The sequence below is a fragment of the Thunnus albacares genome, chromosome 1 (assembly GCF_914725855.1).
Source record: "Thunnus albacares chromosome 1, fThuAlb1.1, whole genome shotgun sequence".
Lineage (NCBI taxonomy): Eukaryota > Metazoa > Chordata > Actinopteri > Scombriformes > Scombridae > Thunnus > Thunnus albacares.
In genome coordinates, this window is record NC_058106.1 from 3,485,620 (window position 1) to 3,504,345 (window position 18,726).

At 42.5% G+C, this 18,726-nt stretch overlaps 1 protein-coding gene across 2 annotated transcripts in view; it reads right to left on the bottom strand.

Annotated features, from left to right (window-relative positions):
* bnc1 (basonuclin 1) overlaps positions 1–18,726 on the bottom strand; it is a 70,497-nt gene that overhangs the window by 2,521 nt on the left and 49,250 nt on the right. Inside the window, exons 1-4 of one of the 2 annotated variants that reach the window (XM_044350999.1) lie at positions 16,826–17,252; positions 7,457–7,559; positions 5,003–5,238; positions 543–2,647 (exon numbers count right to left, since the gene is read on the bottom strand). In XM_044350999.1, the coding sequence (XP_044206934.1) occupies positions 543–2,647; positions 5,003–5,238; positions 7,457–7,559; positions 16,826–16,840 (2,459 nt within the window). In that variant the 5' untranslated portion in view covers positions 16,841–17,252. Of the gene's footprint in view, positions 1–542; positions 2,648–5,002; positions 5,239–7,456; positions 7,560–16,825; positions 17,253–18,726 lie in introns of those variants that run through there. The other variant, XM_044351083.1, reaches the window with a different exon arrangement.

Here is an 18,726-nt window from a genome sequence, read left to right on the forward strand (position 1 = left end):
AGGTACCTCAACAACATACATTTTCCTGCCATGCTCATGTGACTTAAGCCATCCACCCTAAAATGCCATGGAAGCAACAGAAAAATGCAAGATTGTGTTCTTTTAGATATGCTAATGAGGTTTCAGCCAGCGGCTTCTTCCCATTTCTGCCAAGTGGCATTCCTTTTTCCCCACATTACTTGCGGTACAGAGCAAGTGTAAAGAACAGAAGACATTAACAAGTCAGGGGAGTCAAATCCGAAGCTCAGTATACGTTTCCCATTAAACAATGTGAATCTTATTGTCTATGTATGAAACAATGTGCTGTAACAGGCCAGATATACTCCAAGCAGCCATGCTTGCACTTGTGTGCAGACTGCATTTACTGTACAGTCTTAATACATTTTTGGCTGCATGTGCAATATTCTGCACAAATTTATGCTGCACTAGTGGCTACATGGATTTCAGCTTAATGGCCCAAGAGACAACTATTCTGATGCTTTATTACTTTATATATCTGATACTCTGTGTTGAAACAATCGGAAAATATGGTTGCCCCTCACCTGTCTCTGCTCCTGCGGGAAGGGAATGCAGCATTGCAGCCGTCCACTGTGCACATGTGCATCTCCTTCAGGTGGACATTTTGGTAGTGCATCTTGACGCTGTAGGGATTCTTAAAGGTTTTATTGCAGATCTCACAGTGGTGTGACAGGTCAGCGTCAGGGTTAAGGTGAGACGAATCTGAATCACCATAGTCATCTACACAGCCATCAGACCCCTCTTTCTCGTGGTCTGAGAGTTGGAGAGCGCCCCCATTAGTAAGCCTGTGCTCACCCTCATCCCATCTGAGCTCTGAAATCTTCTCAGCTGCATGCAGCGAGTTGGTACACTCTCTTTCCTCCCTTTCTTCATTGCCATTGGGTTCCTGACAGAGTAAATGGTTCTCCCGAAGGTTCTCGATCAGTCTGTTTTCAAAGGGGGAAGATGTGCAAGTGATGACACCTGCTTCAATTTGCTGTGGCCCATCATCTTTGTCCTCCCTCTCTGTCATCTCGCTATCTAAGGTTTGATCCAACAGATGCTTAGCACCTTCTGTTTCCCTCTCTTCACCGATGTACACCCCTCTGTCCTCCTTCTCCTCCCCAGCTCGTCTTGAGCACATATGCCCTTGTACTCGGATACCGTCATACTCTTCGTTGTCCCTGCCCTGTAAGGGAGCTTCATCCTCAGAGCTGCTCCCCTTATCCATCTGCTCTTCGCGCTCCACTGTCTCCTTCTCTATTTTTATTGGCATGCTTGACTTTCGAGACTTTTTCTTTGGTATGGGATCTGTTGTGCAGAGTTCAGGAGCTGTGGTAGGTTTGACAGGAACAGAAGAGGAGAGGAGGGGGAGAGAAGGTAGTGTTCCTGGGGTGTTGGCGAGCTCTGCTGGGGTAACCAGACTTCGGTAGAAAGGCAGGACTGGCTGTACTGTTTTTAAGTTGGGAAAGAGGATACCACTGTGGCCCATGCTGGGGAAGGAGCTGCTGTGGAGCTTTGAACCAGTGTCCACATGGCTCACCATGTAACTGGGAACTGATTTATGACTTTCTGCAGAGCAGGCAGGGATGGGGGTGCCATATTCAGGCCTCTTCTCTCCTTGTGAGCCTTCATCGCTAGACAAGTTGCCCCGCAGGTCTTTGTCCCGATTGTTGCGGTTCATGGGCATGTGCAGCCTTGGGTTTGGGTTGGCACTGTGGCGATTGCGACTGCGCAGCGAGCTGAACACCATGTTACAGCCCTCGATGGTACACTTGTGCTTAATCTTCAGGTGCACTGCATTGTAGTGGATTTTCAATGTGCCTTTGTCATAGAATGTCTTCTCACAGGCATTACAAAATACACGACCCTTCTTCAGAGATCCTCCTCCGCCACCACCTCCTGAGATCCCTCCACCACAGCTCCCGTTCCTGTCCATGGAGCGCAGCTTGCCCTCGGGTGACATCTGTGTTACATCAGAACTCATGGAGGGTGTACATGGCGTGGAGGGTCCATCAGAGTAGTTGTCGCTAGTGGAGAAGTCCTCAGCCTCGATCTTTGTGGTGGTGGACAGGCTGTCCATTGGTTTGTCTCCACTTCGGTCTAGATCAGCAGTGAATGAGACAGAGCTGGAACCTAGCAGGCTGCTTTCTGGAGGATGTGAAAGAGGGAGGGGGTTATCCCTCCCGAGACCATCCCGCCCTTGATCATCTCGTCTCTGACTCTGCTGCTCCACTGACCCCCGGCATGGCTGCTGGTGCTGTTGGTGTTGCTGGTGCTGCTGCTGCAGTGCCCCTGTTGGTGAGCCCAGAAACGGAGCTGGAACAGAGCCCAACAGCTGGAAGGGCAGCATGAAGGCCATGCTGTTGATAAAGTTTTCAAAGTGGTGCATGCTGTTGCCACTTAGCTTCTCCACTTTGGATGCAGAGAGGTTGGCAGCAGTGCGTGGGGTGTTGCGCTCAATGAAAGTGCGGATATCTGAGTTGGTGCGTGTGCTTGGAACCAACACTGACTGGCCCTCCTTGTCCTGCAGAGCCATCAGCTCAACTATGGACTTGGTTTCGCCAAAACGCAGGAACTGTTGCAGAGTGGCGATCTCCTCCTCAAACGTCATGATGGCCCACCGGTCCAGCACCTTCCCGGCCACATCCTACAGACAGGACAGGAAGAAAGTGGACAGCAACATGGTACAGGGAAGGGGAGAAGGCATGGGTATGATACAGATTGAGAAGGAGAGGGAAAGTGGTAAAGAAAAAAAAAGAAAGGAGAAGGGAGAGAGCAATTTCATCATTAGCATTGGAAGTGTCTGTTGGGTTGCTCATACATATTCACAGAGTAGGTTAGGTGACACACCCTATAAAAAAGACTGGCAGGGCAGCTAAATAAAGGAATCAGATGGAGTATTAATATAAGCGGGCAGCCCGGGACCCTGAGATTCCTCATTACACATTTTATCCATACTCCGCTCCAACTGCAAAACAAAAGGTGACCACGCCTTTGCAGTTTTAGCCCCAACCCTCGGGAATGATCTTCCCCAGTACATCAGATTTACTGAATCTCTGGACTGTTTTAAGCGGCTTCTAAAAACCCTTCTTTACAGGCAAGCCTTTTTATAGAGCTTCATCCCTGTCTTATGTTTTAGTTAGTTTTAATTTGGTCTGTTTCTCATTGTGCTGTGTTTTATATTCTAATTTATTTTTACTTATTTATCATTTGTATTTTTCGTGTGTGTGTGAAGCACTTTGTAACTGTGTTCTAAAACATACATACTTACTTACACACACACTGCGTTTCATCTTGCAGGTCATTTCTCTTCATTTAAATCATGGGGATTTACCCGCTCTGCATCAGCAGTAGCAGACAGAAAACACACACACACAGCATGGTGAGAACATGCATATGAGCATGCTTGTAGGCACGTAGACTCATACACACACTCCCAAAGGCATGCAAAAATAAATACGTGCATAGACATACCACACACACACACACACACACACACACTCACATACATACATAGACACATAAGTAAGGGAGGGGTGATCAGAGGGGGCCTCACATTGATCAAGCGGGTCTTCTCTCCCTTAGCCCAGCAGTAATCACATGTGAGTTTGGGCGTCTTTGAAAGTGAGGAGCAGCTTCGTGCCGTAACCGTGATTAATATTTCATCACAGAGCATTCATTGGGCGCCTGTCGAGGATTCTGACTCTACTTTCGCCATTAGATGAGCTAACATGAATTAAACGCGGCCCAACTTGAATACTTGATGATGTACTAATCGAAGTGAGAGCTGGCGCTGACACAGTGACTGCAGCCCAGGCCTCAGCTGGCTTGGCTCCGGCTTGAGAGGAAATCTTGAGCAAAAGACATAATATTTACAAATCTACCCGACACAGTTTGGAGACCTCCCCAAGCCGGTGGTACCACAGCAAACTCATGGCATCGGTTGCTACATCACATCCCTCCTCTATCCCGTCTTCAACCATGCTCTCCTTGTTTTTTTCTCCTCTTCCTCCTTCTTCTTCCTCAGAAATTATTTCTGTCCCTCCCTTCCCCTTCTTGCTCAGCCCATCGCTGCCATGGTCTCGCTTAGAAGCAGTTTGCATTTCAGCGGTCTCATGCTGGCATCCAGGCTGTTTTTAAAAGCTTTTTTCACCCTAACAACAATAATACTAAATATTACGTTTGGATTGTTTTCATATTCAAAGGAATAGTTTCATATTTTGTAATATGCTTATATGATTTCTCTCTAAGAGTGAGATGTGAGCGTTTACATGAAAAACTGGAAGCAAGGGGGAAAAAAGATGTCCAAAGTGGAAAAACACACCTATGAACACCTGTACAGCTGTTATTTGTCTTTTCTTAAATCTGTTCATTAACAGAAATGTAGAAATGACAATTTGTGTTTTTGAAGTGGAACGTCATGTCGACCAACATCCGCCCTTCAGTGCAGAATCTCTGGCTATAGTGTAGGTTGCCAAATACGGTGGGTGAGCACAGGGTTTGGTTATGGTTCCTAAAGACACGATGGTGTCAAACTTGACCACTTCACTGTGACAACAAGATTTCAGGAAGCTGCACATGTTCACTGCTCCCAGAAATAGTTCCAGCCCGTAACTTCTCTTAAAACCACAAATCTTTTTTACTTCTGTTTGTGTATGGACTAAACAAAGATACATCATGTTAATTACTGTACTTCAGAGGTGTTGGTAGATTTCTTTTGTTGTTGTTGTTTTTTACTTTGGACGGAGCCCGTTTTCCCCTGCCTTCAGTTTTAATGCTAAGCTAGGCTAACCACATCCTGACTCCGTGCTTAATGCTCAGACATTACATCATCTCTCTCTCAGAAAGAAGACAAATATGCCTATTTTCCAAAATGTTGAGCAAATATTTTAAAATCATCAACTAGTTTTATACCGGTGTGGAGAAAGGCATAAAAGGCCGAGGTTGAGTCCTAACAGCATGTACACACATTGAAAAGAGTCTTTCCCCCCTTGCAGCTCACCTGGAGTACGTATCCTCGTATGTAGTCCTGCAGCGTCCAGTCGAGTGCGTTGAGGATCTGGATGACTTCCTCCTGTTTGAGGACGGAGAAAAGGCGGTCCAGGAGGATCTTGAGGCGGATGGGGATGGCTTGGGTGCCATACAACATCAGGCTGCAGATATCGAACACCACATTGGAGTGCACAATCTCCACCTGGCTGCTCTGGTACATGTGGTGCAGCTTCAGTTTACTCAGAGCTAGAATACATACACATTAGATTTGGATTAGATTACAGCATAGGCTTTGAAATAGTACGCAGCGGCACACCGCCACCGCAAAATGATGAGCGCCACTGCTAAAATTTCATACGATCATTAATATCAATGGGCCGCTAGTAATTTTCACTCACACACTATGTGAGCACGATAACACCCTACGTTAGCATGGAATAGTTTCTCCTCATTCTTCAAAGGACATCTACGTGAAAGGTAGTTATAAGAGTGGCGTAGCTCTGTTAAGGAATAGGGCAGTGCATCGCGTGTGCGTTGCGAGTGTGTGGTTGAACGAGTGACAGAAAAGTGACGGTGAATGTGAGCGGAGCCGATGAAAAGGTTAGCAATAAGTTGTCAGTCTGGCAGTAAATGTACAGTACAGACTACAGTGTGTCAGTTAATGAACGCTGCAGCTTCTCAAGACCAAGAAAAGTCATGTCTGTTCATTCCCCAACGGCGGGAAAAGTGAATGGGGTTAACCCTGAAGACAGCAACAATGGGTTAGCCTAACCTGACCAGGCTCACTGAAGGTGGACACTGAGGTGTGAGTAAAAATAGTCAAAACTGAACAATTTCTACATGTAAGCAGTACAGAAAAAAAAAAAAAATTGAAATGCAATATGGATCAAAACTAAAATTCTGTTTTTTTTAGTTGCTGGAAAAGTGATGAGTTACAGATGTGATTTATACAACAATACATTAAAATACTGAAATACTGTATAAGCAATAAGTAATACATTTGACAATATGAATAAAAATGAAACAAACTGTTGCTGTGGATATACTCCTTCATTAATATTATATCACTGGTATTCCGCTTTAGTTGCTGAATGCATATGATTATCTGGACAGGCACATGCTATGTACTACATTTTTATGGAGCAAACATGAATACATGAAGTGCATTTTGAAGAGCTGATGTTCATAATCTGCAGATATCCTGATCTGCTTTGGAAACTAAATGAAGGCGTTGATGATTTTCACTGCACCCTTTACTATGCATGAGTGAAAATTGCTGGAGACGTTAGTACAATTACTGTAAGGCTAGAGAGCTCCACACTGTATTTTACTTCTAGCCTCTCGGAGTATAAACAGAGCGGCCTTCACAATAAAATCCTCTTCATGACACAAAGCATCCCTTAAAAATATGTTTCAAGGGAAATGTGGTCTTAATTCAGCAGTAACAGTAGCACTGTGTAAAACTGTGCAGTTACTCACAGTGTAATCATAAATGATGGTCTTCTTTGTTTACAGTTGCTAAGTATATGTGTACAATATGATACAGCTGGAGGGCTATGTATAACAATAATGTTACAGTGATATAATACTGATTATTAGACTCTCGTTTCTACTGGTATCTGTCTATGTTTGTCTGTGTCTGCTCAGTATTGGAAAATCACATTTAGAAATTCACCAGTAACATCCAGAAGTGCGGACTCAAGTCACACGGCTCAGGATTTTACTTGGACTTCAGCCATTTGACTGACCAAAGATTAAAAAAACATGTTATAACATGAATCAACTCTTCATTTTCCCGACAATCCTACTTAATCACTCCGACAGCAGCCGACTACGACCAGCACAGACAACAGATGACACCTCGCATTATCACGTTAGATGTAAATACTCATCTGTGGTCGACAGAAAATAGACGGCAACATGCAAAACATTCAGTTCAAAAGTGACAAGCAATTGTAATTGTGTCACAGGAGTAACATACTGTACCAGAGCATGTCGGGTCATTTTGATTTGAAATGTTAGGAGCTCTATTTGAAAGTAATAAAATACAAATGAAAAAGCTGTCAATTTAATCCACAGAACATTCTATTTACTAAAGAAATAGTCCCTACGTAAACCCGACACAGCATTTTTTGTGTATTATCTACAGAAATGGATGTTGCTGTAAGATTTTTTGAATGTAAATTTTCAAGGCTGTGAGCACCAGAAATTAAATTCTATTCGCCCTCCTTTGTATTGAGGTGGAGGCAAGAAATTTCAGAAACAGATATGTCAAACCTGTGTATTGCTAGATAATACTATTGGTAAGAGAGAAAATGTCTTTTTGGGAAAATAAAAACATAAATGCATGTCCCTGTCCCCATCTCTAAACATACTATTTATTATTATCAGTGAAGGGAGCCACAGTTTATGCCTCTGCATTAGGATCCTCTCCAGCAGTAGAAACTTTGCAGTGAGCTCTTACCGTGTGCTACCCAGCCATGTTTGCAGTTTTCACACTGCCTCCTCTTCAGCTTCCCAGGCTTGAAGCTGTCACAGTTACAGTTCACCAAAGTGCAGCAGATAGCCTGTCGTACACACAAAAACACATTAAGTGTTAAAATGTAAAATCAGCTTTTTATTTTAGGCGCAACCATCATTAATTCTCATTTTAACAGCATGTATCATGTCTTTGGAGTTTTTCCAACAGATACAGTCAACAGATATATGAACATTCAACATCTCCTTCTTCCAAAACTTTTATAAAGCTATCTGATACTTTACTAACTGAATTAATAAAATATATGTCTTGCATCCTTTCCTACATTTGACCAAATTTAGCTGGACATACAGTATATTGTTGGAGACGCTGAGATCGTGGTTAGAGTTGCAGCTTCTGGTGGAGTTTAACGAGTTGAAGTTCCATTTGAACAGAGTTTTTATATTCCTGACATCAAAGAATATGACATTATTGATGTTATGTCCTTTTTCTATTTAGTATAATTCCAAAGGTATAATATCTTTCAGTGGTCACATTTCCTGCACAGACAGGGATGCACCATAATGGCACCAATCAAAACTATGCCCTCTCATCTCACCCTTCTGTGACTGTGCAGTCGAGGAAAAGAGTGTTTGAGTGTGTGCGTGGTTGTAGCTCTGCTCATCTTACACAGCGACATGAAAAATGCACAACTGCCAAGTTGCCCACGGAAACCGAAAGAAAGAGCATGATTGCCGTAAGTAATTTTGCTCTCCCTTTGTGTATCACTCAGTGCCTGCTTTGCCCTGTGAGACCAGTGTGAGCATAGGTGTGTGTGTGTGTGTGTGTCAGTAATGCTGCAGGGTAAGTCCTCTCTACAGTAACAAGAGGTCTTGGACACACCTGGACCACCAAAAACCATCTCAATCAATCAGTGCCTGAGGCACACACACTCACACACACTCTCACACAGGTTAGAGGACTCTGTCCATTAGCTCATCTGCTAATGGGTTTTATCTTTTCAGGACAAACATGCAGGGAAAGCAGAGTAAGTGCGCCGACACAAGTGAGGAGTGAATGGCAGTAATGAGTCAAGTTTTCTGGGTAGCTGCTGACTTGGCAGAGACCCTGCAGAGAGGACTCCAGCACACTGATACACTCAAAATGACTCTGCTTGCCCTTTCCCTCTCTCTCTCTCCCTGCCTTGGACAAAAAAAGAAAAAAAAAATCATTTACACACCAGGAACTGAGGGAAAAGCATCATCAGATTTATGATCAAAGCGAGTGTTGTTAGTGCTACATGCTGAAAACCTCGGAGTGGCTGCGCTATGCCACCTCTCTCCCTCTGCATCTATAATGCATGATCAGTGGGGCTTTAGTATACATGAGCGGCATGCTTAGCTCCTTCACTTGAGCTCGCTCCCTCTGCACGGGCGGAGAAGGAGGAAAAGTGTGGGTGGGTGGATGGGTAGGGGGCCTCCTCCTCCTCATTTAGTCAGTCGCTTGGCTCTGCGCTCGAGGCTGGGCTCGTCCTTGAGATCTGGGATCACATTATTTCACCTTACAATAACCTCTCATCATTAGGACGGATAAACTGACCCGAGATGAAGGTGACAGCAGCTACCTAGCCTTGAAACTCAGCTTGGTAGCTCCGGCCTTCAGTCCCGTGACATCCGTTCGCTTCGCTTCTCTCTCTGTCGCCCTCTCTGTCGGGTTTCATCTCCGGCCGGCTGGCTCACCCTCCTCCGGACAGTGGTGAGGTGTAAAAACCCCTTTGCTCATCTCTCAGCGACATAATCCCATCATTACAGAGCACCAAGAACCAACACGGCCCAATTAGGCTAATCCCATCCCACTGTGGGTGCACACACACCTCCTGCTGCTGCTCCCCTAATATACATCTCAATCAGGTGCCCCTGCCTGCTCACCAGCCTGTAGCACACACACACACACACACACACACACACACACACACATTCCAATGCACAGTATGCTCCCGGTCATTTATCTTAATTAGAGATTCATTTCATGAGTTCCTGAGAAGAAGAACAAGACTATGAAGAAGAGAAGGAGGAAACATGACAGGCCAACCCTACAGTGGCTCTTGGTGACCAAGGACACCCCCACCCCCCTTCCCTCCATGCCCCCCCCCCAACCAGCTCTCTTGCTTTACTGTTGTCACAACAAAGCCACGGCTGTTCGCACGCATCAATGAAGTCGATGACAAGAAGACTAATTGCACAAAATGATGCGGCTGGGTCAGTGTTTTTAAAGCCAAAGCTAACACAATGTTGCTTTCTTCATATCAGTGATGTATAACAGTGTAGCCACACATCAACCCCCCCCCCCCCCCGCCACCCCCCATCAACACACACACACCTTGAATACATTACACATGCCTCTAATTAGCAGGCACTTTGGTACTACATGCTGTTGAATAAAATGACAAACGGTGTAGATTCGGTTTCAGAGGTGCTGTAAATTGATGTGTTATTAATGATCTGATCCTACTTACAAATCACATTTCCTTTCATTTTTAAAGACTGATACTGTATGATAGTGTTGTATTTTTCATCTTTACTGAAAAGGAGCACTGTCCTTTCCTGACTTATTCAGCTTTTTTTTTTAAAGAATATAAACTATTGATTCATATTTTAATTTTTGAAAAATATGCAGTGGAGGCGTCTGCATCCCCAACTACCTCCACCAATCAGACACTATGTCACACACCAAACACACTCCTTCTTCTCTTGCTGTTACTATACAAAGAATTAGCATACTTTGCTATTTTACACTGTCAGGAAATGCATTAAATGTGTGCCGTCAGTCAGAGTGCGATTTTCACAAAGCAAAATGTTTTTTTTTTTCAACATTTAAAACTTTTTTTTTGTTTGTTTTTGTTTTCTTCCTGGTGCCGTCTCACCACTATTCTCAATTTATTGTCATTTTTCGCAGATGTGAGTAGCTCCACCGTTTCCTCTGTGCATCTCGCTGTGAGATAAACGTGTTGGCGTGTTTTTTTAGTGTGATACTGACTTTCTTAAATATACTCAATTTTCACTATTCCACTGTGAACACTATATATATATTTAAAATCTGCTCAGAATGAGTGTGTAGTATGGAATGGAGCGCTGCGGGAGGGTTAATGCTGCTTGTCATGCTTATTTCTGTGAGTTCACAGTAATGATTGATGGCGACCAAAATGATCAACATTTTTATATAAAGACTGTTTAGAGATGTAGGAGAAAGTTCATTTTCGACCTATGACAAAATAATTAATTTAACATCAATTTACTTAAAACTAATGATTTTGAAAAGTACTGGTGGATTAAAAACATATCCATCTGCCACTGTATCATACATTATACAGACATTTTGTGACTTTCTGCTCCTGATACTTTGAACCTATCTAGCCTTGAATCTCTTAATCTGTGTGTGTGTGAATGTGTATGTCACTGGATGCAAAAAAAAAAATGTTCAGCATTTCATTTCTTTTAATGTGAAAACATATTCTGACTCCTTGTTTTGATTCTACCACCAGCCATCTGTCCTTCAATGTCTGTCTATTTGTTAGAGCGACTGTAAAGGCATCTCGGTTGAGAGACTGTACACTCAGAGGTCAGGCTGTGTAGGACGGACTGATGGAAGCCATGACGGGAGGTTAAAGAGGGAGAAGGTGAGGTTAAGAAAAGAGAAAAGTGCGAGGTGAAGAGAAGAAGAAGAGAAGGCAGAGACGACATAAAGACAGCGTCTGTGTACCATGACGACCCAATCCTGAGTGATAACATACACTCGGAGGTGCCTGCGTGTGTGTGTGAAATAGCGTTCCACACTGAGAGAAAACACACACAGTGATGAAAAAAACGCAGGAGACCCCGATGATGTTTGTGTTGGACGAGCACGGCTTCACCTGACACTTTCATTAGAATCATTAACAATTCAAACCCAGCTGTTTCCTGGGTTTTCCACTCTGCACTAATACAGACATGACATTAGCAACTTAAAAATGATTCTTTTTTCGGATGTAGGGAAGAAAACTACAGTACACATTCTAGGCCTTAAAAAAAAGAAGAAAAAATCCAGCTATGTTCTGTCTGCTCTAAGTGGAACATCATCTCCATCTCATCGCTGAGCCACAGCCGTAACATCCCTCACAGAGCAAAAAAAAAAAAAAAAAAAAAAATGAAATAAATAAAATAAAACAGTCCTTTCTGGCTCTTAAAATAAAATCCTGCCATATGTCCTGAATAGCCACGGTGCTTTAGAGACTCAGCAGAAGTGAACAGCTGCTTGGACAGAGACAGTTCAGGGATGGACGGGGACTTGTTGGCCTAATGCGGTGGAAAACTAATCAATTAGCAGCAGCCCGGCACTAACTGACACTCAATGGGGAAACAAGTGGTGCTGGTGCCAAAGAGTGAATAACAACAGGGCTATCAGCGGCTCCGAGGAAGAGCGAGACTGACGGCCAAGTGAGAGGGGATCAGATTTTACTATCAGCCATTAATCAGTTTACAAGACAATTACAGCACAGGGGAAATGAAGGAAGTGAGTTTTCCTGATGGGAAGTATAAAGGATCACTTTGTAAAATACATATTTTGTTGAAAACAGGTAGCTTTTCCTTAATGGCTGCTCTGCTAGACATGACTTTGACACTCCGTGTGAAAGACAGAAGCATTTTTGATTATTGTGATATTTTCTTTTTCTTTTCTTTAAGATATTTGGCGATTCACTATTTTAATATCATGAACTTACAAATTGATACGTTGCTTCTAAAACGTTTCCCAAACGTGCAGACACATAAAATTAGAGTGCAGCACTCATGGAAATAATTACGTTATTAATGGTTAATAAGTTATTCACCAATGCGTTATAGATCAGTTATAAGCCCTTTAGAAGAATAATGTTTAGTTTTCCAAGCTGCTGATGATTAATCAAACATTAAATCACTTCAGTCATGAAGTATTTTTATGCATTTATCAAATAAAAATGTCAAACATTCAGGCTTCCAGCTTTTCAAATGTGACAATTTGCAGTTTTATTTTCTGTTCTATATCATCATATAATTCATATATTTGGGATTTGGACTTTTTGTCGTACAAAATAAACAATTACAAAAAGTCACCTTTTAAATAATGATGGACATTTCCTCTGTTTTTTGACATTTAACAGACTAAACAATCGATATTAATCAAAAACGTTACTTCTTTTAAATGTGCATGAAATATCTTGGAAAGTAGCTTTTCCTCTTTTAAAAGAAAAAAATGACACATGACATTCTCACTTGGAATTAAATTTCCTTTAAATGAGCAAACTCTGCAACATATTTCTAATAGATATGTTGCAACTTTCTTCAATTTTAAAAGAAATATATACTTAAAAGGACACATTCTACTACTTAAAATAAATGCAACACAGCAATCAAGAAAAGCATTCACACTCTCACACACACACACACACACAGAAGAAATAAATATTTGATCCCAGCCAGAACACACAGAAAACACTCAGGAATTTAGTGGGAGGACGGTGCTCCTGGTACTGCTCAGATAGCCTGCTAATAACACCGACTTCCACCAATAAAAACCACCTCAGCAACTTGCACTGACTACACCTGGCCCCACTGCCGATCACAGGCTTGCGTGTGTGTGTGTGTGTGTGTGTGTGTGTGTGTGTGTGTGTGTGTGTGTGCGTGCGTGCGTGCGTGCGTACGTGCGCTGTACCAGCATAGAACACAGTCTCATGAATAAATCACGCTTTGGACCGGGTTGTGTATGTGACAGCGAGGTTGTAAAATGTTAATTGATGACAAGTGTTAGTTAAAGTGAGGTTACAATGTGGAGCTGCTCAGCAGGAAACATGATCCCGCCTCAGCTTATGATTTAATGTCACTCCGCTAAGAAAGAGGAAGCACTCTAACACACACAGCACCAGATCAAAATCACTTACTTATGATCGTCTCCAAAATGATTACATCAACTTTTCAAATGAAATACTGAACTTTTATACACAAACTCTCGGCTTTAAAGCCATCCAGTCTGGCTTTAAATCATCAGCTTCTTTTAAAAGTAAACTGTATGTCAGTTAATAGCTGTTGAAATTCACTTTTTTAAAAAAAAAAAAACATGAGCGCTTTTTTTAACACGGCGTTGGACCTGAAAAGGAGAAGACAAACCCAGAAAAAAAGCCTGTGCGAGTGCAAGTAGTGACAGGCTGTGTTTGAGCCTATTAAGAGTCCATACAGCCCAAAGACAGCGTGAAAAACTCATTATTTCATACTCATCCAGCAGTCAATCACAAGAAAGCACATACACACACAGGAACACACTACATGTTTCAACACCAAAACCACACAAAAAGGTAGCAAATCTTTTACCTGAATATCCATGAGAGAATAGTTGGCTTCCTTAAGAAAAAAAAATAAATCTTAAAAAGACAAAAAGATGAGCTTAGGGGTAGGGGGGGGGAAGAGAAGGAGGAGAGCCAAAGTTTGCTTGGCTTCCTGGTGAATGTGGCTCCCCGTTAGGAACTCGGAGGGAGTGTTTGGCTCGGAGAGGGAGTAAATGAGGGGAACATGTTAGTACACTGAGTCTGAGAGAGTTTGGCTCCCAGCTACGCTCTGATTAATATCAGATCTCCCTCTCTCCTCGCCTGCCTCTTGACAATCTTGTCACATCTGGCTGACAAATCCTCACAAGCCTTTTGGTGGCAGCGCAGAGCAGATGCAAGGGGTAGCTGCTATGTGTGTGTGTGTGTGTGTGTGTGTGTGTATGTGGAAGTTTGGGGGTGTTAAGGGGGTAAGGTTGGGGGGGCCAGGAGGGGCAGATCACAGCCCGAGGAGACGCTAAAGGGGGTAAAAGGCTGAAGCAGACACACACACACACGCACACACCCCCTCCTCCCATCTTCTCACGGATGGACCATCATGAACCTAATGAAGCTGACGAGGTCGGCAGTCGCCACCACCGACACACACACACACACACACATAAATACACACAAAACAAAGTGCAACTCTGTAAAGATGAGCTGGGGCCCTAGCTCTGCGTCGTTTATGTGAGCGTGTGTGTGTGTGTGTGTGTGTGTGTTGTGCCCCGGGGCCCTGCAGCACTAAAGAAGAACAGAGAGACACCCACAGAAAGAGATGGAGGTAGAGAGAGGAAACAAAAGATGGAAAGAGTGAGATAGCAGCAGGGATGAAGAGATAGGACATGAGTGTGTTAAAGGAAAGCCACAGAGGGCCATTCTACTCACATTTCTGTCACACACACACACACACACGCACGACAAATAAATCTAAATCACTTTCATGGATTGCTGGGCCTCTCACTCATCAGAATATGGAAAAGGCAACCTGTTAGAGGAACATAAAATATGTGAGGGGATAAAAACACACACACACCTCACATGGTAGAAATTATGACAGAGCTTGATGATAATTCAACAACATATTTTTAAGATTCTATTTATTATGGAGGTATTTATTATTTTGAAATTTGTAAAATAAAGGCTGAACTTGAAAACTGATTGAACAACTTAACACACAATATTTAAAGTTAGATGAACTTGTCTAGCATGAACAGTTAGTTATTGATTTACTTTGACTTTATAAGACTGATAAAATGTTATATAATTACAGCATTGGATCAGGTTTATGAGTGCATCTTCGGAGTCCTCGATTCCTTAAAATTCTGTGTGTTGCGAGGCTCAAAATAGTGATCATGTCAAAGTTGCCAAGTGACACGACAAGATTGACATCACCGTAAATAAAAATGTGAAATCAAATCAATTAGCTCAAACTTTTTAACAAAAACTGACATTCATATTTTTTATTTCAACTAAAAAGAAAAATTTCAAAATAAGAGAATAAACCTCGGGACTGTATATGATCTGCATGAAGTCTTATTTTCCACATCACAGTTTTATCCTGAAAGTTAAACTCCAGCCTGTTTGACACTCAGTAATTGTGTAGCAGCCAATAACCACAATTGTTTTTCCTTCAACTGTTTAGCATTGTTTGCACACACACACACACACACACACACACACACACACACACAGAGAGACACACACAGACACAGGAGAGAGTGTTTTGCTGCTACCACCACCACCACACAGACAGCTCTGCTAATTGTTACATTATGGCTGCAACAAAACATTAGGCTGCTCTTAAATTACATTCCAATAGGCTGTGGGCAGCAGCCAGGAGGCTACAGGAGGCCGGGCTGCTCTGCTTCCCCCCAAACTACAGACAGACAGACGGGTGGATGGAGTGCAGGCCCAGGTAAGGACTGGAGGCTGCTTCTCTCTCCTCTAATGGGCTGAATGATACTTTTTGTCACAGGAGTTTGAGGATAAAGGCAGACGTGGCGCTCAGAATACGACACGATAAAATAAAACTGCTGAATAGAAAGTTAATAGAATGGTTTAGTAGTTTAACATAAGAGCATGAAATAGATAATTAGATGCTAGCATTAGGAAAGTTTGTATGTTTTTTGTCTGTGGTGTTATTATTTGTTGGGAGTTGTTGGGAGTTGTCTCTAGATTCTTGGAAGGCATGTAAGGACAATCTGTGTGCACACTGACTGGTCGTTTTGACTTCTTCATCAGTCAGATAAGGTTTTTGTTTGGGAGCAATTAAAAGTCAAAGAAACTGTCTTTTTTTTTTTTTTTTTTTTTTTTTTTTTTTGGTTTGGATGAGTTTTGAAAACATCTAAGAAAACTGTCCAAAAATTGTGAAGCACCATAAAGTTGAGTTATTATTTGATCAGCGAATTAGTTGCTGATTTGAAGATCTAAAGATTTTATTTAGACAGAAGTTGCTTGTGTTTAGACATTAAACATTTTAGAACTTTGGTTATTTTTTCTTAAAAGGAAAAAAAACAAGGTTTTATAGAAAAATACGTGTATTTCCTCAAAAGTTAACGTATGAAAAAAAAGTATCCTTTTGGTATCAGTTGTGATACAATACAGTTCAGACATTAGTATCAAAAGATTCCACATCGTACTGAGCGCTACAGATCCTGATGTGACAACTTGTAACAACAAATCCTATAAAAACACAGAACAGCAAAGTTAAGGTGTGTATCAGTGTGACACATTTCTACTTTTACAATGAGCCAGAAAGCCTTACTCTGCTTCTTTTGCAGTGCAATACATACAGTAGCAAAATGTATGTAATGATAAAATATGACATCTGTACTAACCTAATCAGCGCAGCTAATAATGAAAAGTCTGCACTACTCCCGCCTGTCACTGCGATCTACAAAAACTGCTTCCAGTTTGTCTTTGTTAAACATGTGCAGCCGCTGTGTGTGAAGAGCAGAGCCGGAGAGCAGACAAGAGAATAAGCAGTGAAAAGCCGTCTCTCTTACCTCAGCCATTGTCATTTAGTCGGATGTTTCCAAGGATACCGTGGAGTTTGCCATTCCCCGCGAGTCCCACAAAACAACTGCCTCCAACTCTCCTGTCCGCACAAGTACTAACGCAAAAGAGCCATCACACCCAGCAGCGTCTCCTTCAACAACACGGGCACACATGTACTCTGCTTCTCTCTCTCCTCTCTCTCTCACACACACACACACACACACACGCACACACACACACAAAACGAGCCACCAACTCACACTCACTCCACAAAAGGAGAAGAAGTAGTCACTGTGCTTTTACTCTCACTGCACAGATGCACACTCACACACACACACACTCACACACACATATAAACATGCACACGCCTCCTCTGCTCACTCTCCTCTAATGTTGCCGTGGACTGGCTCTAAACTACTCAAGATGTTCAGTGTGTGTGTGTGTGTGTCTGAGTGTGTGTGTGTGTTGAAACTGGGCACAGGGGATTGGAATGAGATCCTCCCACTCGGCATTCTCACCTCAGGAGCTGCCTGCTCCCTCCCTAGCCTGCGCGCACAACACACACACACACACACTCCTGTGCACACATAGAGGTGTGCATGCTCTTTCACGCGTGCACACACACACGCACACACGCACACATCTACCCCCTCAGAGTCACAGGGCAGTCCCCTCACAGCTGGCTGGAAGAGGGCATGACACTCATCTTTCACAGAGATTTGATCAAAAGGAATCACAAAGGCTGGAGGCTCTCCTAATGCAGTCAGGGGAGACTCTCTCTCTCTCTTTTCCCCTCTCTCTCTCTCTCTCTCTCTCTCTCTCTCTCCGTCTGAGTAATGCCCTAAATCAACGCTGCCCCTCTCGGTGCACACAGCCCAGTGTGTGTGTCTGGATTCACCTTAACACAGCCCTGTGAACAGCCTCCATAACAAGTTATGCCTTGTGCCGTCAGGAATGTGTCAGTGTCTGTGCTGAGTGTTTCTCGGGAAGAGGGGGGACTTCACACATGACAAAAACTAAATCTGTGATATGTGATAGAAATACATGTAGCTTCGGCTGGGAACCAACTAAAATATGTCCATACACACGGATTATTGAAAACTGACACGTATCAAATGTCTGTTCAGATCTTTCTTTTTTTTTTCTACACATTCCTCTAAATGTGATTTAAACTCTCAGTCGCAACATTTGAGGACTTTCCTTATATTGCTAGTCATGAGTAATACTGTTTAGATATTGCTATTAAAACCCACGTATCATATCTGCACTAGTGTCAAACAGTTTCAAACCATATCTAGCTCCACATGTAACAAGCTAAATACTTGTGGCAGAACAAAAATCACAATACCAGCAAAACAAATGAGGCATTTGTTTGGCAGGAAGTGGAGAGTGTCACATAAATTGATGGTGAATGTAGATAAGGAAAAGAGAGAGAGATCATATTTCTATTTCATGCTTTATTAAAATTTTGTGAAAACACAAAAGGAGTTAAGCAACGTTTGAGTCATATAGTGAGGGGGTTTATAACACTGGCAAATTTAAAACTGTTTTGACTACAGAGCTGTTCTTGTAAAAGGTTAAAAATACTTTGCATCAATAATATAACACGACTACTATCTATTCAATTCTTTTCCTGATTAATCAATTAATCCTTTAGTCTTTAAAAAGTCAGAAAGACGTGGCTCATCACAGCTTCCTGAAGCCCGAGGCAACGACTTCAAGTTGTTGTGTTCATCCAATGATTTAAATGCTAAAATATTCAGTTTACTATCACACAAGACAAATAAAAGCACCAAATCCTCACAACTGGCAGGCTGGAATAAGGGTATGTTTGCTATATTTGCCAGTGTAATCAATGTAGTATTGAATTTTCATAATCACAACTTGGATGTTGACATGAACGCTATTT